This window comes from Lithobates pipiens, unplaced genomic scaffold (genome assembly GCF_037356315.1).
Source record: "Lithobates pipiens isolate NorthernLeopardFrog02 unplaced genomic scaffold, aLitPip1_a1.2 Scaffold_126, whole genome shotgun sequence".
In the NCBI taxonomy this organism is placed as follows: Eukaryota; Metazoa; Chordata; class Amphibia; order Anura; family Ranidae; genus Lithobates; species Lithobates pipiens.
Window position 1 is genome coordinate 507,566 of NW_027507714.1, and position 25,371 is coordinate 532,936.

General features: G+C 42.1%; 1 protein-coding gene across 1 annotated transcript in view; it reads left to right on the plus strand.

Moving 5' to 3' along the window:
* Nucleotides 1–25,371, plus strand: part of LOC143973863 (T-cell differentiation antigen CD6-like) — a 171,456-nt gene that overhangs the window by 7,126 nt on the left and 138,959 nt on the right. The window contains exons 3-4 of the mRNA XM_077474735.1: nucleotides 2,749–3,057; nucleotides 12,245–12,541. Of these exons, the coding sequence (XP_077330861.1) occupies nucleotides 2,749–3,057; nucleotides 12,245–12,541 (606 nt within the window). The remainder of the gene's footprint in view (nucleotides 1–2,748; nucleotides 3,058–12,244; nucleotides 12,542–25,371) is intronic.

The following is a 25,371-nucleotide window of genomic DNA, read 5'->3' on the forward strand; positions in this document are numbered from 1 at the left end:
CCCTCCGACATATGCTGCGCAGGTAAGTGACACTAGGGATCGTAACAGTGACCCTATATATATATAGCTACATATACATCACATGCAGAATATTTCAGATCTTCAGTAGTGTAGAAGATGGAGAATACAGTGCCTGGAAAAAGTATTCATACCCCGTGAAACTCCCTACATTTTGTTACAACCAAAAACACAAATGTATTTTATTGGGATTTTATGTGATGGACCAACACAAAGTGTCACATAATTGTGAAGTGGAAGGAAAATTATAAATGATACAAATAAATATGTGAAAAGTGTGGGGGGAGGGGCATTTGTATGGCGCCCCCCGGAGTCAATACTTTGTAGAACCCCCTTTCTCTACAAGTCTTTTTGGGGGGTCTCTACCAGCTTTGCCCATCTAGAGAGGACATTTCTGCCCATTCTTCTTCTTTGTAGAATATCTCAAGCTCTGTCAGATTGGATGGAGAGCGTCTGTGATCAGCAATTTTCAAGTCTGGCCACAGATTCTCAATGGGATTTAGGTCTGGACTGTGACTGGGCCATTCTAACACATGAATATGCTTTGATGTAAACCATTCCATTGTAGCTCTGGCTGGATGTTTCGGGTCGTTGTCCTGCTGTTGTCCTCTGCCCCGGTCTCAAGTCTTTTGCGGACTCTAATGCCGCGTACACACGACCGGACTTTCCGTCAGAATAAACGTCTTTTCGACTGAGTTCCGCTGAAACGGACTTGCCTACACACGATCACACCAAAGTCCGTTCGTTTAGAACGCGATGACGTGCGTCGGGACTAGAAAAGGAAGCTCAATAGCCAGTAGCCAAAAGCTGCCCCTGCGTCGTATTTGGTCCGTCGGAATAGCATGCAGACGAACGTTTTTTCCCGATAGGAATTGATTCCGTTGGAAAGATTTAAAACATGTTCTATTTCTAGGTCTGTCAGAATTTTTGAAAAAAAAAAAAAAAGTCAGATGAAGCCCACACACACGATCGGAATATCCGATTAACCACTTTCAGCCCCGGACCATTTTGCTGGTCAAAGACCAGACCACTTTTTGCGATTTGGCGCATCGCCGCTTTAACTGACAATTGCGCGGTCATGCGACGTGGCTCCCAAACAAAATTGATGTGCTTTTTTTCCCCACAAATAGAGCTTTCTTTTGGTGGTATTTGATCACCTCTGCGGTTTTTATTTTTTGCGCTATAAACAAAAATAGAGCGTCAATTTCGAAAAAAAAAAACGCATTATTTTTCACTTTTTGTTATAATAAATATCCCCCAAAAATATATAAAAAAAATAATTTTCCCTCAGTTTAGGCCGATACGTATTCTTCTACATATTTTTGGTTAAAAAAAACGCAATAAGCGATTATTGATTGGTTTGCGCAAAAGTTATGGCGTTTACAAAATAGGGGATAGTTTTATGGCATTTTTATTAATAATAATTTTTTACTAGTAATGGCGGCGATCAGCGATTTTTATTGTGACTGCGACATTGTGGGGGACCCATCGGACATTTTTGACACATTTTTGGGACCATTGTCATTTATACAGCAATCAGTGCTATATAAATGCAGTGATTCCTGTGTAAATGACACTGGCAGTGAAGGGGTTAACCAGTGGGTGGCAGTGTAGGGGTTAAGTGTTTCTAGGGGCCTGTTACTAACTGTTGGGGGCTGGGCTTTCATTTAGTGAACACTGATCTCTGCTCCAATCACATGGAGCAGAGATCAGCATCACTAGTTGCTAGGCAGAATAGGGAAATGCTGTTTACAACGGCATTTCCTTGTTCAGCCGCCCCCGTGAGACGATCGCGGGTATGCCTGCGGCGATCGAGTCCGCGGGACCCGTGACCGGATTCACGGGGGGTCCCGACCAGCTCGCGATCGCAGGGCGGCATTAAAGATCTACGTACCTGTACGCCAATATGCCTGCCCGTGCCATTCTGCCGACGTACATCGGCGTGCGCCGGTCGGGAACCGGTTAAATGATTCTGTCAGACCTTTTAAGATGGAAAGTTTGAGCGTGTGTACGCGGCTTTACAGGTTTTCTTCTAAGATTGTCCTGTGTTTGTCTCCATTCATCTTCCCATCAACTCTGACCAGCGTTCCCTGTCCCTGCTGAAGAAAACCATCCCCACCACATGATGCTGCCACCACCATGTCTCACGGTGGGGATGGTGTGTTCAGGGGGATGGGCAGTGTTAGTTTCCCCCACACATAGCGTTTTGCTTTTTAGGCCATAAAGTAGAATTTTGGTCTCCTCTGACCAGATCACCTTCTTCCACATGTTTTCTGCCCCCTCCCCCACATGGCTTCTCACAAACTACAAACAGGACTTCTTATGACTTTCTTTCTCCAATGTCTTTCTTCTTGTCACTCTTCCATGAAGGGCAGAACATTCTTCAGGCCTGGAACATTAGAGAAATTGAGGTTGATAGAAATAATATGGGAAGAAGTAGAATTTCTCTTGTTACTGGATTATATAAAGGAGTTTATCACTCTCTGAGCCGTATTCCAGGGATTGACTATATAAAATGAAGGTGTGATCCCCCCAGAGAGCCATATACGAGATCACGGTGACGGTCATCATTGATCCAGGTCATGATGTAGCTATTAGGCCTCATTCACTTACAAGTCTGAAAATCTCTCTGCTCAGGTGGGAATGCAGCCCTAGAAACACGCTGAATGTGACTTCCTACCAGCCGTCTATTTGATGCATTTAAAGCGGTATTTTGTCTCTTTTCCTCAGAGGAACGCCAACTGCGGCTCTCTGGAGGGGGCAGTTCCTGTGCCGGTCGGGTGGAGGTTCTTAAGGATGATGTTTGGGGAGCTGTATGTGACGATCATTGGGACGCCCTCGACGCTGCAGTCGCGTGCCGGCAGTTGGGTTGCGGTTCGGCACTGGCGGCCTATGGAGCGTCTCATTTTGGAGTTGGACCACCACAGATCCATTTGGATGACGTGAAATGTTTGGGTTCCGAACGTTTTCTATGGGAATGCCCATCAGAAAGGAGACATGACTGCACCGAGAGGGAGCACGCTGGTGTCCTGTGTACAGGTGAGTGCTACAATCTGCAGATGGTGTCAAATTGGGCAACTGACTGAATCCATTTAATGGGATGAAATCAAAACTCATATCGAATTAATGTGTATGAATAGACATGTGCAAAAGGAAAAAATTTGTTTAGTTTCGTTTTAATTCGTTAATTCATTAATTTTGTTTAGTTATATTCGTTAACTTCCTTAAATTCGTTTTCGGATTTCGTTTAGTTTTCTACCGAATTCGAAAAATCGGCCACATTCGAAAATATTTCTACCGAATTCGAAATGATTTCAACACGATTCGACATTATTTCAACCACATTCGAAAATATTTTGTGACCCGACTTTAGGGCCATGTATCTCGGGGTCACTTGGCGCTAGACACTTCAAATTTGGATATGTTGTAGTGCTAGTATTATTGTGTTTGCATACCAAATTTGGGGTTTCTAGCTATAAGTGGCCCCGAGATATGTGGCCCCAAAATCGGGTCGCAAAATGTTATTCTCTGCTCTAATAACTAATAACATTTTGCGACCCGATTTTGGGGCCACATATCTCGGGGTCACTTATAGCTAGAAACTCCAAATTTGGTATGCAAACACAATAATACTAGCACTACAACATATCCAAATTTGAAGTGTCTAGCACCAAGTGACCCCGAGATACATGGCCCTAAAGTCGGGTCACAAAATATGTTCGAATGTGGTTGAAATAATGTGAATCATGTTGAAATAATTTCGAATGCAGTTGAAATAATTTCGAATGCGGTTGAAATAATTTCGAATGCGGTTGAAATAATTTCGAATCATGACGAATTCATTCGAATTCATTCGTTATATTTCTTTCGTATTCGTTGTAATTTGTTATTTTTTTATTCGGATATTCGGATGCATCCGAATGTCCGAAAGATGCAAAATTCGGCCGAATTTCGATTCGTTACGAAACGAATTGCACAAGCCTAGAATATATCCAAGGTCTATGTAGATGGATTGGGGTAGGAGGTAATATCTTCCATGTTACCCCCATGAATGGTTGCTCACACCGGACCTTCTTTTCTTCTTGGAGGTGGAAAGACAATGAATAGGCCACATTGGCAGCACAAGTGACTTACAGAACGCTGAGAAAATATCCCGTGTGCACCTACCTGCTGCTTCACCTTCAAGGCAGTTCAGGTGAAGCCTTCAAAACACAAAGTGATGATTGGAGTGGTGGATTTTTCAGGACAAAAGTGGGTGGGCTACCTGGGACCCCCAGACTCCCAGAGAGCCCATAGGAGATGCTAAAAAATTTCTGCACTTCAGTTTATAGTTTATAAGAAGCGGAGTTCTGCCCATTTAAAAGTCAGAAGCTACAAAAAGTGGATCTGATAAAATTTAATAATCAGACACTCACCTGTCCCGCGGTCCAGCGAGGCGGGCGCACAAAGCACCCCGCACTTCTCTCCCCTCCTCTCTGCAGTGCCGGCATTCTAACTGTGGGCACCCGGCTGTGGCTGCACAGCTGGGGGCGCACTGCGCATGTGTGAGCCGTGCTGTGACTGGCCTGGGCAATCTTCTGGGACCTGTGACGTGTCCCAGAAGATTGCAAGGAGGGGGTGGGGGGGGGGGGAGAGGTGATCTTCCTTCCAGTGCCATGGTGCCAGGGAGGAAGTGGGATCTGGGTGCCTCTAAAAACAGGGTATCTGCTCCCCCCCCAAAAAAAAAATGACATGCTAAATGTGGCATGCCAGGGGGTCCTCTTTAACGTTTAATGTGTAGCCCTTTTTTTCAGAACGGGGGGTGGGGCGTTATGAGGTATGGCCTTTCCAAACAGGAGATTGCTCTAAACCCACAGTGAAGATTCTTGTTCTCATATTTATTTACCTAAGTGAAAGTGTGGGATTTATAATAAAGCTGGCAGAGCCTTCACCCGGGACAGTACAGGGCTTTCACTCAGGACAGAGCATCCAGGACAGGGCCCCCACTCAGCACAGGGCCGGGTCCCCTCCCAGGGCAGAGCACCCACCCAGAACGGGACAGAGCACCCACCCAGGACAGAGCTGTCCACCCAGGACAAGTCCCCCAACAGGGAAAGACCTCCACCCAGGACAGTACAGGGCTTTCACTCAGGACAGGGCCTCCACCCTGGACAGAGCATCCAGGACAGGACGTCCACCCAGTACAGGAGCACCCAGAACAGGGCCCTCACTCAGCACAGGGCTGGGCCCCCTCCCAGGGCAGAGCACCCACCCAGAACGGGACAGAGAACCCACCCAGAACAGGTCCCCCCCCAACAGGGACAAGACCTCCACTCAGGACAGGCCCCCCAACAGGGACAGTGCCTCCACCCAGGACAGAGCTGCCCACCCAGGCCAGGTCCCCCAACAGGGACAGTGCCTCCACCCAGGACAGGCCCCCACCCTGGACAGGAGCATCCAGAACAGGGCCCTAACTCAGCACAGGGCCGGGCCCCCTCCCGGGACAGAGCACCCACCCAGAACGGGACAGAGCACCCACCCAGGACAGAGCTGCCCACCCAGGAAAAGTCCCACAAACAGGGACAGGACCTCCACCCAGGACAGAGCTGCCCACCCAGGACATGTCCCCCAACAGGGACAGTGCCTCCACCCAAGACAGGGCCCCCACCCTGGACAGGAGCATCCAGAACAGGGCCCTAACTCAGCATAGGGTCGGCCCCCTCCCAGGACAGAGCACCCACCCAGAACAAGACAGAGCACCCACCCAGGACAGAGCTGCCCACCCAGGACAGGTCCCCCAACAGGGACAGGACCTCCACCCAGGACAGGTCCCCCAACAGGGACAGTGCCTCCACTCAGGACAGAGCTGCCCACCCAGGACAGGTCCCCCAGCAGGGACAGGACCTTTACCCAAGGCAGAGCTTCCCACCCAGCGCAGGTCCTCCAACAGGGAGAGGGCCTCCATTCGGAACAGGGCTCCCACCCAGGACAGGACAGGACCCCCACCCAGGACAGAGCAACCACCCAGGACAGGTCCCTCAACAGGGACAGTGCCTCCACCCAGCACAGAGCTGCCCACCCAGGACAGGTCCCCCACCCAGGACAGGACCCCCACCCAGGACAGAACACCTACTCAGAATGGGACAGAGCACCCACCCAGGACAGGACAGGGCCTCCACCCAGGACAGAGCTGCCCACCCAAGACAGGTCCCCCAACAGGGACAGGGCCTCCATCCTGGACAGAGCCCTGACTAAATACAAAGGGGATTCCCTTCCCTGGGAAATTTACTAGTATTCTAATTAAATTCAATGGGAACAGAACTACTGCACCCAGCATATAATATTAACCATAAGTATATAGATGTATACCAGTATAGAAATAATACCATCTTTTTATAAGAACAGAATAATAACCGTCCATACATTCAATGTACAAACCGGGATTATCAGCAAAGGGCCCAATAGGAGTCCTGGGGGAATTGTGTGTATATATACCTGGGTATATATAGTTATAATTGGAGATCTCTCCAGGTGCATGTTGCAGTGAAGTCCAGTTTCAGGGTCCCCGGGGACAATGTCGCATTTGTCTTTGTGTTGGATACCTGAAGACAAGATCTGCAATGATGGGGAGATCTTCCAACTGTTGTCCAACCAGCTTGGAATGCAGCTTCTCAAATGCAAAGACTGTGGTGTGCCAATGAAACTCAGAGTCAGTACCTACTTTGCTCTTAGTATCTAAATAACACCAGGATAGTCAAAGCTAATAGTAGAGGGCATCAGTTCCCTACACGAGTATTCTATTTTCAACAGGAGGTCAAAAATGAAATCCTTTATAGCTTTTGACTACCAATTGTGGATACTACATGTCCTGGTGATCAAATGATTGAAACAAGCTATAGCAGTCATATGGTAGGGGGATTCACCAGGTTGGTAAGTAATAGGGACTACCTAGGTCAGCGGGATTAGGTAAGCAGAGGAAGAGAGGGGATTTGGTAAACAGAGGAAGAGAGGGGGGGAGGGAATTAGGTAAACAGAGGAAGAGGGGGGGATTAGGTAAGCAGAGGACGAGGGGGGATTAGGTAAGTAGAGGACGAGGGGGGATTAGGTAAGTAGAGGACGAGGGGGGATTAGGTAAGTAGAGGACGAGGGGGGATTAGGTAAGTAGAGGACGAGGGGGGATTAGGTAAGTAGAGGAAGAGGGGGGATTAGGTAAGTAGAGGAAGAGGGGGGATTAGGTAAGTAGAGGAAGAGGGGGATTAGGTAAGTAGAGGAAGAGGGGGGATTAGGTAAGTAGAGGAAGAGGGGGATTAGGTAAGTAGAGGAAGAGGGGGGATTAGGTAAGTAGAGGAAGAGGGGGGGATTAGGTAAACAGAGGAAGAAGGGGAATTAGGTAAACAGAGGAAGAGGGCCGGATTAGGTAAGCAGAGGACGAGGGGGGGGGGGGTAGGTAAGCAGAGGAAGAGGGGGGTTAGGTAAACAGAGGAAGAGGGGGGATTAGGTAAGTAAAGGAAGAGGGGGGATTAGGTAAACAGAGGAAGAGGGCCGGATTAGGTAAGCAGAGGAAGAGGGGGGAATTAGGTAAACAGAGGAAGAGGGCCGGATTAGGTAAGCAGAGGAAGAGGGGGGATTAGGTAAACAGAGGAAGAGAGGGGGGGAATTAGGTAAACAGAGGAAGAGAGAGGGATTAGGTAAGTAGAGGAACAGGGGGATTAGGTAAACAGAGGAAGAGGGCCGGATTAGGTAAGCAGGGGAAGAGGGGGGATTAGGTAAGTAGAGGAAGAGGGGGGATTAGGTAAGCAGAGGAAGAGGGGGGATTAGGTAAGTAAAGGAAGAGGGGGGATTAGGTAAGCAGAGGAAGAGGGGGATTAGGTAAGTAGAGGAAGAGGGGGGATTAGGTAAGCAGAGGAAGAGGGGGGGATTAGGTAAGCAGAGGACGAGGGGGGGATTAGGTAAGTAGAGGACGAGGGGGGGATTAGGTAAGCAGAGGACGAGTGGGATTAGGTAAGTAGAGGAAGAGGGGGGATTAGGTACGTAGAGGAAGAGGGGGATTAGGTAAGTAGAGGAAGAGGGGGGATTAGGTAAATAGAGGAAGAGGGGGGATTAGGTAAACAGAGGAAGAGGGCCGGATTAGGTAAGCAGAGGAAGAGGGGGAATTAGGTAAACAGAGGAAGAGGGCCGGATTAGGTAAGCAGAGGAAGAGGGGGGATTAGGTAAACAGAGGAAGAGAGGGGGGGAATTAGGTAAACAGAGGAAGAGAGAGGGATTAGGTAAGTAGAGGAACAGGGGGATTAGGTAAACAGAGGAAGAGGGCCGGATTAGGTAAGCAGGGGAAGAGGGGGGATTAGGTAAGCAGAGGAAGAGGGGGGATTAGGTAAGTAAAGGAAGAGGGGGGATTAGGTAAGCAGAGGAAGAGGGGGATTAGGTAAGTAGAGGAAGAGGGGGGATTAGGTAAGCAGAGGAAGAGGGGGGGATTAGGTAAGCAGAGGACGAGGGGGGGATTAGGTAAGTAGAGGAAGAGGGGGGATTAGGTAAGCAGAGGAAGAGGGGGGATTAGGTAAGCAGAGGAAGAGGGGGGGATTAGGTAAGCAGAGGACGAGGGGGGGATTAGGTAAGTAGAGGACGAGGGGGGGATTAGGTAAGCAGAGGACGAGTGGGATTAGGTAAGTAGAGGAAGAGGGGGGATTAGGTACGTAGAGGAAGAGGGGGATTAGGTAAGTAGAGGAAGAGGGGGGATTAGGTAAATAGAGGAAGAGGGGGGGATTAGGTAAACAGAGGAAGAGGGCCGGATTAGGTAAGCAGAGGAAGAGGGGGAATTAGGTAAACAGAGGAAGAGGGCCGGATTAGGTAAGCAGAGGAAGAGGGGGGATTAGGTAAACAGAGGAAGAGAGGGGGGGAATTAGGTAAACAGAGGAAGAGAGGGGGATTAGGTAAGTAGAGGAACAGGGGGATTAGGTAAACAGAGGAAGAGGGCCGGATTAGGTAAGCAGGGGAAGAGGGGGGATTAGGTAAGTAGAGGAAGAGGGGGGATTAGGTAAGCAGAAGAAGAGGGGGGATTAGGTAAGTAAAGGAAGAGGGGGGATTAGGTAAGCAGAGGAAGAGGGGGATTAGGTAAGTAGAGGAAGAGGGGGGATTAGGTAAGCAGAGGAAGAGGGGGGGATTAGGTAAGCAGAGGACGAGGGGGGGATTAGGTAAGCAGAGGACGAGTGGGATTAGGTAAGTAGAGGAAGAGGGGGGATTAGGTAAGTAGAGGAAGAGGGGGATTAGGTAAGTAGAGGAAGAGGGGGGATTAGGTAAATAGAGGAAGAGGGGGGATTAGGTAAGCAGAGGACGAGGGGGGATTAGGTAAGCAGAGGACGAGGGGGGGATTAGGTAAGCAGAGGAAGAGTGGGATTAGGTAAGTAGAGGAAGAGGGGGGATTAGGTAAGTAGAGGAAGAGGGGGATTAGGTAAGTAGAGGAAGAGGGGGATTAGGTAAGCAGAGGACGAGGGGGATTAGGTAAGCAGAGGACGAGGGGGATTAGGTAAGCAGAGGACGAGGGGGATTAGGTAAGCAGAGGACGAGGGGGATTAGGTAAGCAGAGGACGAGGGGGATTAGGTAAGCAGAGGAAGAGGGGGGATTAGGTAAGCAGAGGACGAGGGGGATTAGGTAAGCAGAGGACGAGGGGGATTAGGTAAGCAGAGGACGAGGGGGATTAGGTAAGCAGAGGACGAGGGGGATTAGGTAAGTAGAGGAAGAGGGGGGAGATTAGGTAAGTAGAGGACGAAGGGGACTAGGTAAGCAGAGGAAGAGGGGGAGTTAGGTAAGCAGAGGATGAGGGGGGATTAGGTAAGTAGAGGAAGAGGGGGGATTAGGTAAATAGAGGAAGAGGGGGGATTAGGTAAGCAGAGGATGTGGGGGGAAAAGGTAAACAGAGGAAGATGCGGGATTAGGTAAGCAGAGGAAGAGGGGGGATTAGGTAAGTAGAGGAAGAGGGGGGATTAGGTAAACAGAGTAAGAGGGGGGATTAGGTAAGAATAGGAAGAGGGGGGATTAGGTAAACAGAGGAAGAGGGGGATTAGGTAAGTAGAGGAAGAGGGGGGATTAGGTAAACAGAGGACGAGGGGGGATTAGGTAAGCAGAGGACGAGGGGGGATTAGGTAAGCAGAGGAAGAGGGGGGATTAGGTAAGCAGAGGAAGAGGGGGGATTAGGTAAGCAGAGGACGAGGTGGAATTAGGTAAGTAGAGGACGAGGGGGGATTAGGTAAGCAGAGGACGAGGGGGGATTAGGTAAGTAGAGGAAGAGGGGGGATTAGGTAAGCAGAGGACGAGGGGGGATTGGGTAAGCAGAGGAAGAGGGGGGATTAGGTAAACAGAGGAAGAGTAGGGATTAGGTAAACAGAGGAAGAGGGGGAATTAGGTAAGTAAAAGAAGAGGGGGGATTAGGTAAGCAGAGGAAGAGGGGGGGTTAGGTAAGTAGAGGAAGAGGGGGAATTAGGTAAGTAAAAGAAGAGGGGGGATTAGGTAAGCAGAGGAAGAGGGGGGGTTAGGTAAGCAGAGGAAGAGGGTGGATTAGGTAAGCAGAGGAAGAGGGGGATTAGGTAAGTAGAGGAAGAGGGGGGATTAGGTAAGTAGAGGAAGAGAGGGATTAGGTAAGTAGAGGAAGAGGGGGGGATTAGGTAAGCAGAAGAAGAGGGGGGATTAGGTAAGCAGAGGAAGAGGGGGGATTACGTAAACAGAGGACTGGGGGGGATTAGGGTAAACAGAAGACAAGGGTGGGGATTAGGTAAGTAGAGGAAGAGGGGGAATTAGGTAAGTAGAGGAAGAGGGTGGATTAGGTAAGTAGAGGACGAGGGGGGATTAGGTAAGTAGAGGACGAGGGGGGGATTAGGTAAGTAGAGGACGAGGGGGATTAGGTAAGTAGAGGATGAGGGGGATTAGGTAAGTAGAGGACGAGGGGGATTAGGTAAGTAGAGGACGAGGGGGGATTAGGTAAGTAGAGGACGAGGGGGATTAGGTAGAGGACGAGGGGGATTAGGTAAGTAGAGGACGAGGGGGGGATTAGGTAAGTAGAGGACGAGGGGAGGATTCGGTAAGTAGAGGACGAGGGGGGGATTAGGTAAGTAGAGGACGAGGGAGGATTAGGTAAGTAGAGGAGGAGGGGGGATTAGGTAAGTAGAGGAGGAGGGGGGATTAGGTAAGTAGAGGACGAGGGGGGGATTAGGTAAACAGAATAAGAGGGGGGATTAGGTAAGTAGAGGACGAGGGGGGGATTAGGTAAACAGAATAAGAGGGGGGATTAGGTAAGTAGAGGACGAGGGGGGGATTAGGTAAGCAGAGGACGAGGGGGGGGGGGATTAGGTAAGTAGAGGACGAGGGGGGGATTAGGTAAGTAGAGGACGAGGGGAGGATTCGGTAAGTAGAGGACGAGGGGGGGATTAGGTAAGTAGAGGACGAGGGAGGATTAGGTAAGTAGAGGAGGAGGGGGGATTAGGTAAGTAGAGGAGGAGGGGGGATTAGGTAAGTAGAGGACGAGGGGGGGATTAGGTAAACAGAATAAGAGGGGGGATTAGGTAAGTAGAGGACGAGGGGGGGATTAGGTAAACAGAATAAGAGGGGGGATTAGGTAAGTAGAGGACGAGGGGGGGATTAGGTAAGCAGAGGACGAGGGGGGGGGGGGATTAGGTAAGTAGAGGACGAGGGGGGGATTAGGTAAGTAGAGGACGAGGGGAGGATTCGGTAAGTAGAGGACGAGGGGGGGATTAGGTAAGTAGAGGACGAGGGAGGATTAGGTAAGTAGAGGAGGAGGGGGGATTAGGTAAGTAGAGGAGGAGGGGGGATTAGGTAAGTAGAGGACGAGGGGGGGATTAGGTAAACAGAATAAGAGGGGGGATTAGGTAAGTAGAGGACGAGGGGGGGATTAGGTAAACAGAATAAGAGGGGGGATTAGGTAAGTAGAGGACGAGGGGGGGATTAGGTAAGCAGAGGACGAGGGGGGGGGGGATTAGGTAAGTAGAGGACGAGGGGGGGATTAGGTAAGCAGAGGACGAGGGGGGGGGGATTAGGTAAGTAGAGGACGAGGGGGGGATTAGGTAAGCAGAGGACGAGGGGGGGGGGGGGATTAGGTAAGTAGAGGACGAGGGGAGGATTAGGTAAGTAGAGGGTGAGGAGGATTAGGTAAGTAGAGGGCGAGGGGGTATCATGAAAACATTGTTGTGTGGTTATGCGGGTGGCTCTCAGCTCTGCTTTCCTCTGTTTATTCTCATAAAGGACATCGTGAAGTTCGCCTGTCTGGGGGCCCCAATAACTGTTGGGGTCGTCTGGAGGTTTATATGGACGGAGTCTGGGGGACGGTGTGCGACGGTTCCTGGTATGATGACGATTCGGATAAAGTGTGTAAAGCTCTTGGCTGCGAATCGTTTGTGAAGAACACCAAATATGAACACACACTGAGCACGAGTGTCACCTTCCTGTGTTCTCAGTCCTATTCATTATGGGAATGCAAAGTCTTAACCAAGAACCCCAACACCTGCCGCCAAGCCAAGGCTGTGGGCATCGTCTGCAATAGTAAGAAAAAAATCACAATATTCCTTTATTCAGGATTTGATTTTCACCCAATTCTTCATTTCTTATTTCATGTTTTCTGTGTACAGTATATATTACCAAAAGTATTGGGACACCTGCATTTAAACACACATGACCTTTAATGACCCCCCCCCCAGTCTTAATCCGGAGGGTTCAATATTGAGTTGGCCCTTTGCAGATATAACAGCTTCACCTCTTCTGGGAAGGCCGTCCACAAGGTTTAGGAGGGTGTCTGGGAATGTTTGATCATTCTTCCTGAAGAGCATTTGTGAGGTCAGGCACTGAGAAGAGACGCTTGAGAGGGGATATGATTTCAATATATAAATACTGGACTGGTGACCCCACAATATATAAATACTGGACTGGTGACCCCACAATATATAAATACCGGACTGGTGACCCCACAATATATAAATACCGGACTGGTGACCCCACAATATATAAATACTGGACTGGTGACCCCACAATATATAAATACCGGACTGGTGACCCCACAATATATAAATACCGGACTGGTGACCCCACAATATATAAATACCGGACTGGTGACCCCACAATATATAAATACCGGACTGGTGACCCCACAATATATAAATACCGGACTGGTGACCCCACAATATGTAAATACCAGACTGGTGACCCCACAATATATAAATACCGGACTGGTGACCCCACAATATATAAATACCGGACTGGTGACCCCACAATATATAAATACCGGACTGGTGACCCCACAATATATAAATACCGGACTGGTGACCCCACAGTATATAAATACCGGACTGGTGACCCCACAGTATATAAATACCGGACTGGTGACCCCACAATATATAAATACTGGACTGGTGACCCCACAATATATAAATACCGGACTGGTGACCCCACAATATATAAATACTGGACTGGTGACCCCACAGTATATAAATACCGGACTGGTGACCCCACAATATATAAATACTGGACTGGTGACCCCACAGTATATAAATACCGGACTGGTGACCCCACAATATATAAATACCGGACTGGTGACCCCACAATATATAAATACCATACTGGTGACCCCACAATATATAAATACCGGACTGGTGACCCCACAATATATAAATACCAGACTGGTGACCCCACAATATATAAATACAGGACAGGTGACCCCACAATATATAAATACCGGACTGGTGACCCCACAATATATAAATACCGGACTGGTGACCCCACAGTATATAAATACCGGACTGGTGACCCCACAATAGGGAGAAAACTTTTCCGCAGAAGTAAGTTTAACAAAACAGGTGGTGGTCTCAGTGGGGGGCATCAATAGTTAAAAAAAACGATTAGATAATCACCTGAACGACGGCAATTACAATGTAATACTGACATATAATCACACAACATACATGATATACAATGTAATACTGACATATAATCACACAACATACATGATATACAATGTAACACTGACATATAATCACACAACATACATGATATACAATGTAACACTGACATATAATCACACAACATACATGATATACAATGTAACACTGACATATAATCACACAACATACATGATATACAATGTAACACTGACATATAATCACACAACATACATGATATACAATGTAACACTGACATATAATCACACAACATACATGATATACAATGTAAACTGACATATAATCACACAACATACATGATATACAATGTAATACTGACATATAATCACACAACATACATGATATACAATGTAACACTGACATATAATAACACAACATACATGATATACAATGTAAACTGACATATAATCACACAACATACATGATATACAATGTAATACTGACATATAATCACACAACATACAGGATATACAATGTAATACTGACATATAATCACACAACATACATGATATACAATGTAACACTGACATATAATCACACAACATACATGATATACAATGTAATACTGACATATAATCACACAACATACATGATATACAATGTAACACTGACATATAATCACACAACATACAGGATATACAATGTAACACTGACATATAATCACACAACATACATGATATACAATGTAACACTGACATATAATCACACAACATACATGATATACAATGTAAACTGACATATAATCACACAACATACATGATATACAATGTAATACTGACATATAATCACACAACATACATGATATACAATGTAACACTGACATATAATAACACAACATACATGATATACAATGTAATACTGACATATAATCACACAACATACATGATATACAATGTAAACTGACATATAATCACACAACATACATGATATACAATGTAACACTGACATATAATCACACAACATACATGATATACAATGTAAACTGACATATAATCACACAACATACATGATATACAATGTAATACTGACATATAATCACACAACATACATGATATACAATGTAACACTGACATATAATAACACAACATACATGATATACAATGTAATACTGACATATAATCACACAACATACATGATATACAATGTAACACTGACATATAATCACACAACATACATGATATACAATGTAAACTGACATATAATCACACAACATACATGATATACAATGTAATACTGACATATAATCACACAACATACATGATATACAATGTAAACTGACATATAATCACACAACATACAGAGATATACAATGTAATACTGACATATAATCACACAACATACATGATATACAATGTAACACTGACATATAATCACACAACATACATGATATACAATGTAACACTGACATATAATCACACAACATACATGATATACAATGTAACACTGACATATAATCACACAACATACATGATATACAATGTAAACTGACATATAATCACACAACATACATGATATACAATGTAAACTGACATATAATCACACAACATACAGAGATATACAATGTAATACTGACATATAATCACACAACATACATGATATACAATGTAACACTGACATATAATCACACAACATACATGATATACAATGTAACACTGACATATAATCACACAACATACAGAGATATACAATGTAACACTGACATATAATCACACAACATACATGATATACAATGTAACACTGACATATAATCACACAACATACATGATATACAATGTAACACTGACATATAATCACACAACATACATGATATACAATGTAACACTGACATATAATCACACAACATACATGATATACAATGTAACACTGACATATAATCACACAACATACATGATATACAATGTAAACTGACATATAATCACACAACATACATGATATACAATGTAATACTGACATATAATCACACAACATACATGATATACAATGTAACACTGACATATAATAACACAACATACATGATATACAATGTAAACTGACATATAATCACACAACATACATGATATACAATGTAATACTGACATATAATCACACAACATACATGATATACAATGTAAACTGACATATAATCACACAACATACAGAGATATACAATGTAATACTGACATATAATCACACAACATACATGATATACAATGTAACACTGACATATAATCACACAACATACATGATATACAATGTAACACTGACATATAATCACACAACATACATGATATACAATGTAACACTGACATATAATCACACAACATACATGATATACAATGTAACACTGACATATAATCACACAACATACATGATATACAATGTAACACTGACATATAATCACACAACATACATGATATACAATGTAAACTGACATATAATCACACAACATACATGATATACAATGTAATACTGACATATAATCACACAACATACATGATATACAATGTAACACTGACATATAATAACACAACATACATGATATACAATGTAATACTGACATATAATCACACAACATACATGATATACAATGTAAACTGACATATAATCACACAACATACATGATATACAATGTAATACTGACATATAATCACACAACATACATGATATACAATGTAATACTGACATATAATCACACAACATACATGATATACAATGTAATACTGACATATAATCACACAACATACATGATATACAATGTAACACTGACATATAATCACACAACATACAGAGATATACAATGTAACACTGACATATAATCACACAACATACATGATATACAATGTAACACTGACATATAATCACACAACATACAGAGATATACAATGTAACACTGACATATAATCACACAACATACATGATATACAATGTAACACTGACATATAATCACACAACATACATGATATACAATGTAACACTGACATATAATCACACAACATACAGAGATATACAATGTAACACTGACATATAATCACACAACATACATGATATACAATGTAACACTGACATATAATCACACAACATACATGATATACAATGTAACACTGACATATAATCACACAACATACATGATATACAATGTAACACTGACATATAATCACACAACATACATGATATACAATGTAACACTGACATATAATCACACAACATACATGATATACAATGTAACACTGACATATAATCACACAACATACATGATATACAATGTAACACTGACATATAATCACACAACATACATGATATACAATGTAACACTGACATATAATCACACAACATACAGAGATATACAATGTAACACTGACATATAATCACACAACATACATGATATACAATGTAACACTGACATATAATCACACAACATACATGATATACAATGTAACACTGACATATAATCACACAACATACATGATATACAATGTAACACTGACATATAATCACACAACATACATGATATACAATGTAACACTGACATATAATCACACAACATACATGATATACAATGTAAACTGACATATAATCACACAACATACATGATATACAATGTAATACTGACATATAATCACACAACATACATGATATACAATGTAACACTGACATATAATAACACAACATACATGATATACAATGTAAACTGACATATAATCACACAACATACATGATATACAATGTAATACTGACATATAATCACACAACATACAGGATATACAATGTAATACTGACATATAATCACACAACATACATGATATACAATGTAACACTGACATATAATCACACAACATACATGATATACAATGTAATACTGACATATAATCACACAACATACAGGATATACAATGTAACACTGACATATAATCACACAACATACAGGATATACAATGTAACACTGACATATAATCACACAACATACATGAAATACAATGTAACACTGACATATAATCACACAACATACAGGATATACAATGTAACACTGACATATAATCACACAACATACAGGATATACAATGTAACACTGACATATAATCACACAACATACATGATATACAATGTAACACTGACATATAATCACACAACATACATGATATACAATGTAAACTGACATATAATCACACAACATACATGATATACAATGTAATACTGACATATAATCACACAACATACATGATATACAATGTAACACTGACATATAATAACACAACATACATGATATACAATGTAATACTGACATATAATCACACAACATACATGATATACAATGTAAACTGACATATAATCACACAACATACATGATATACAATGTAACACTGACATATAATCACACAACATACATGATATACAATGTAATACTGACATATAATCACACAACATACATGATATACAATGTAACACTGACATATAATAACACAACATACATGATATACAATGTAATACTGACATATAATCACACAACATACAGGATATACAATGTAATACTGACATATAATCACACAACATACATGATATACAATGTAACACTGACATATAATAACACAACATACATGATATACAATGTAATACTGACATATAATCACACAACATACATGATATACAATGTAACACTGACATATAATCACACAACATACAGGATATACAATGTAACACTGACATATAATCACACAACATACAGGATATACAATGTAATACTGACATATAATCACACAACATACATGATATACAATGTAACACTGACATATAATCACACAACATACATGATATACAATGTAAACTGACATATAATCACACAACATACATGATATACAATGTAATACTGACATATAATCACACAACATACATGATATACAATGTAAACTGACATATAATCACACAACATACAGAGATATACAATGTAATACTGACATATAATCACACAACATACATGATATACAATGTAACACTGACATATAATCACACAACATACATGATATACAATGTAACACTGACATATAATCACACAACATACATGATATACAATGTAACACTGACATATAATCACACAACATACATGATATACAATGTAAACTGACATATAATCACACAACATACATGATATACAATGTAAACTGACATATAATCACACAACATACAGAGATATACAATGTAATACTGACATATAATCACACAACATACATGATATACAATGTAACACTGACATATAATCACACAACATACATGATATACAATGTAACACTGACATATAATCACACAACATACAGAGATATACAATGTAACACTGACATATAATCACACAACATACATGATATACAATGTAACACTGACATATAATCACACAACATACATGATATACAATGTAACACTGACATATAATCACACAACATACATGATATACAATGTAACACTGACATATAATCACACAACATACATGATATACAATGTAACACTGACATATAATCACACAACATACATGATATACAATGTAAACTGACATATAATCACACAACATACATGATATACAATGTAATACTGACATATAATCACACAACATACATGATATACAATGTAACACTGACATATAATAACACAACATACATGATATACAATGTAATACTGACATATAATCACACAACATACATGATATACAATGTAACACTGACATATAATCACACAACATACATGATATACAATGTAAACTGACATATAATCACACAACATACATGATATACAATGTAATACTGACATATAATCACACAACATACATGATATACAATGTAAACTGACATATAATCACACAACATACAGAGATATACAATGTAATACTGACATATAATCACACAACATACATGATATACAATGTAACACTGACATATAATCACACAACATACATGATATACAATGTAACACTGACATATAATCACACAACATACATGATATACAATGTAACACTGACATATAATCACACAACATACATGATATACAATGTAAACTGACATATAATCACACAACATACATGATATACAATGTAAACTGACATATAATCACACAACATACAGAGATATACAATGTAATACTGACATATAATCACACAACATACATGATATACAATGTAACACTGACATATAATCACACAACATACATGATATACAATGTAACACTGACATATAATCACACAACATACAGAGATATACAATGTAACACTGACATATAATCACACAACATACATGATATACAATGTAACACTGACATATAATCACACAACATACATGATATACAATGTAACACTGACATATAATCACACAACATACATGATATACAATGTAACACTGACATATAATCACACAACATACATGATATACAATGTAACACTGACATATAATCACACAACATACATGATATACAATGTAAACTGACATATAATCACACAACATACATGATATACAATGTAATACTGACATATAATCACACAACATACATGATATACAATGTAACACTGACATATAATAACACAACATACATGATATACAATGTAAACTGACATATAATCACACAACATACATGATATACAATGTAATACTGACATATAATCACACAACATACATGATATACAATGTAAACTGACATATAATCACACAACATACAGAGATATACAATGTAATACTGACATATAATCACACAACATACATGATATACAATGTAACACTGACATATAATCACACAACATACATGATATACAATGTAACACTGACATATAATCACACAACATACATGATATACAATGTAACACTGACATATAATCACACAACATACATGATATACAATGTAACACTGACATATAATCACACAACATACATGATATACAATGTAACACTGACATATAATCACACAACATACATGATATACAATGTAAACTGACATATAATCACACAACATACATGATATACAATGTAATACTGACATATAATCACACAACATACATGATATACAATGTAACACTGACATATAATAACACAACATACATGATATACAATGTAATACTGACATATAATCACACAACATACATGATATACAATGTAAACTGACATATAATCACACAACATACATGATATACAATGTAATACTGACATATAATCACACAACATACATGATATACAATGTAATACTGACATATAATCACACAACATACATGATATACAATGTAATACTGACATATAATCACACAACATACATGATATACAATGTAACACTGACATATAATCACACAACATACAGAGATATACAATGTAACACTGACATATAATCACACAACATACATGATATACAATGTAACACTGACATATAATCACACAACATACAGAGATATACAATGTAACACTGACATATAATCACACAACATACATGATATACAATGTAACACTGACATATAATCACACAACATACATGATATACAATGTAACACTGACATATAATCACACAACATACAGAGATATACAATGTAACACTGACATATAATCACACAACATACATGATATACAATGTAACACTGACATATAATCACACAACATACATGATATACAATGTAACACTGACATATAATCACACAACATACATGATATACAATGTAACACTGACATATAGTCACACAACATACATGATATACAATGTAACACTGACATATAATCACACAACATACATGATATACAATGTAACACTGACATATAATCACACAACATACATGATATACAATGTAACACTGACATATAATCACACAACATACATGATATACAATGTAACACTGACATATAATCACACAACATACAGAGATATACAATGTAACACTGACATATAATCACACAACATACATGATATACAATGTAACACTGACATATAATCACACAACATACATGATATACAATGTAACACTGACATATAATCACACAACATACATGATATACAATGTAACACTGACATATAATCACACAACATACATGATATACAATGTAACACTGACATATAATCACACAACATACATGATATACAATGTAAACTGACATATAATCACACAACATACATGATATACAATGTAATACTGACATATAATCACACAACATACATGATATACAATGTAACACTGACATATAATAACACAACATTAGTGATGGACGAACGTTTCGCCCGGCGGTCGTTTCGCGGCGAATTTCCGACTTTCGCCGTCCGCGGGTTCGAACGCCTTTTTCCGTCGTTCGCCCCGGCGGACTTACGTGTTTAATGTATACAAGAACTTTAACCTTTCGTGACACGTTTATCATGTGTTACAGGACAACCAATTGAGACATGACAGCTCATGGACACTTGGACATTCCCCCTAACCTATAAATACACCCGATCCGGTGGCCATTTTACATTCTTTCTTCTGTCACTGTAGGGAAAGGATCCTGTGTGGAGTAGGGACAGAGAAAACGCTAGCTATTTGGTACACAAAAGTTCTTTTCAGGACTGGTATAGGTGTTAGGTCAGCAGCCTGAGTTTCTTTTGTCAGTTTAGATAAAGGGACAGAGCGCTGTATGCTGCTATTTTAGGGACAGCTCAGCCAGATTAGTCTTTCTTCATCATCATCATCATCATCATCATTAGCTGTTACTATCAGGTCCACAAAAGAGCTGTTCCAGCTAATCGTTCCAGCCTACTCTTTTTTGCCAATTTGTATAGGGACAGGCAGGAAGCAGTGTGTCAGGCAGTGAGGATAATTTTAAAGACTTGCTGTTACTATTAGTTCCACAAAGGTTCTTTTCAGGACTGGTATCAGTGGTACAGTAATAGGCTTGTACACGTATAATATTCTTTCTTCCAAATATAGAAAGAATATTATACTTGACTGCTGCCCTTCTGCTGCAGTCTGCTAATCATTCACAACTCACTTGTTCCACAAAGCTCTTTATCAGGACTGGTAACTTGGTCTGTCTAGGGTGCTACGGTACATAGGCTTGGGTGCGGTACAGTCTGCTGTTCTGTAAGGACCGCTATCGGTCCACAATACATAGGGTTGCCGTGCACTACTGCTGACCGCTGCCCTATACTGCAGCAGTCCTTCAGCGGTATAGGGACTGACGCACAGTCTGCTAAACACTAATACACAACCTGCTTGGTCCACAAAAGTTCTTATAAGGACTGGTAACTTGGTATAGGGTGCTACGGTACATAGGCCTGAGTGCGTTACAGTCTGCTGTTCTGTAAGGACCGCTATCGGTCCACAATACATAGGGTTGACGTGCACTACTGCTGACCGCTGCCCTATACTGCAGCAGTCCTTCAGCGGTATAGGGACTGACGCACAGTCTGCTAAACACTAACACACAACCTGCTTGGTCCACAAAAGTTCTTATAAGGACTGGTAACTTGGTATAGGGTGCTACGGTACATAGGCCTGAGTGCAGTACAGTCTGCTGTTCTGTAAGGACTGCTATCGGTCCACAATACATAGGGTTGCCGTGCACTACTGCTGACCGCTGCCCTATACTGCAGCAGTCCTTCAGCGGTATAGGGACTGACGCACAGTCTGCTAAACACTAATACACAACCTGCTTGGTCCACAAAAGTTCTTATAAGGACTGGTAACTTGGTATAGGGTGCTACGGTACATAGGCCTGAGTGCAGTACAGTCTGCTGTTCTGTAAGGACCGCTATCGGTCCACAATACATAGGGTTGACGTGCACTACTGCTGACCGCTGCCCTATACTGCAGCAGTCCTTCAGCGGTATAGGGACTGACGTACAGTCTGCTAATCACTAACACACAACCTGCTTGGTCCACAAAAGTTCTTATAAGGACTGGTAACTTGGTATAGGGTGCTACGGTACATAGGCCTGAGTGCGTTACAGTCTGCTGTTCTGTAAGGACCGCTATCGGTCCACAATACATAGGGTTGCCGTGCACTACTGCTGACCGCTGCCCTATACTGCAGCAGTCCTTCAGCGGTATAGGGACTGACGCACAGTCTGCTAAACACTAATACACAACCTGCTTGGTCCACAAAAGTTCTTATAAGGACTGGTAACTTGGTATAGGGTGCTACGGTACATAGGCCTGAGTGCGTTACAGTCTGCTGTTCTGTAAGGACCGCTATCGGTCCACAATACATAGGGTTGCCGTGCACTACTGCTGACCGCTGCCCTATACTGCAGCAGTCCTTCAGCGGTATAGGGACTGACGCACAGTCTGCTAAACACTAACACACAACCTGCTTGGTCCACAAAAGTTTTTATAAGGACTGGTAACTTGGTATAGGGTGCTACGGTACATAGGCCTGAGTGCGTTACAGTCTGCTGTTCTGTAAGGACCGCTATCGGTCCACAATACATAGGGTTGCCGTGCACTACTGCTGACCGCTGCCCTATACTGCAGCAGTCCTTCAGCGGTATAGGGACTGACGCACAGTCTGCTAAACACTAACACACAACCTGCTTGGTCCACAAAAGTTTTTATAAGGACTGGTAACTTGGTATAGGGTGCTACGGTACATAGGCCTGAGTGCAGTACAGTCTGCTGTTCTGTAAGGACCGCTATCGGTCCACAATACATAGGGTTGACGTGCACTACTGCTGACCGCTGCCCTATACTGCAGCAGTCCTTCAGCGGTATAGGGACTGACGTACAGTCTGCTAATCACTAACACACAACCTGCTTGGTCCACAAAAGTTCTTATAAGGACTGGTAACTTGGTATAGGGTGCTACGGTACATAGGCCTGAGTGCGTTACAGTCTGCTGTTCTGTAAGGACCGCTATCGGTCCACAATACATAGGGTTGCCGTGCACTACTGCTGACCGCTGCCCTATACTGCAGCAGTCCTTCAGCGGTATAGGGACTGACGCACAGTCTGCTAAACACTAATACACAACCTGCTTGGTCCACAAAAGTTCTTATAAGGACTGGTAACTTGGTATAGGGTGCTACGGTACATAGGCCTGAGTGCGTTACAGTCTGCTGTTCTGTAAGGACCGCTATCGGTCCACAATACATAGGGTTGCCGTGCACTACTGCTGACCGCTGCCCTATACTGCAGCAGTCCTTCAGCGGTATAGGGACTGACGCACAGTCTGCTAAACACTAACACACAACCTGCTTGGTCCACAAAAGTTTTTATAAGGACTGGTAACTTGGTATAGGGTGCTACGGTACATAGGCCTGAGTGCGTTACAGTCTGCTGTTCTGTAAGGACCGCTATCGGTCCACAATACATAGGGTTGCCGTGCACTACTGCTGACCGCTGCCCTATACTGCAGCAGTCCTTCAGCGGTATAGGGACTGACGCACAGTCTGCTAAACACTAACACACAACCTGCTTGGTCCACAAAAGTTTTTATAAGGACTGGTAACTTGGTATAGGGTGCTACGGTA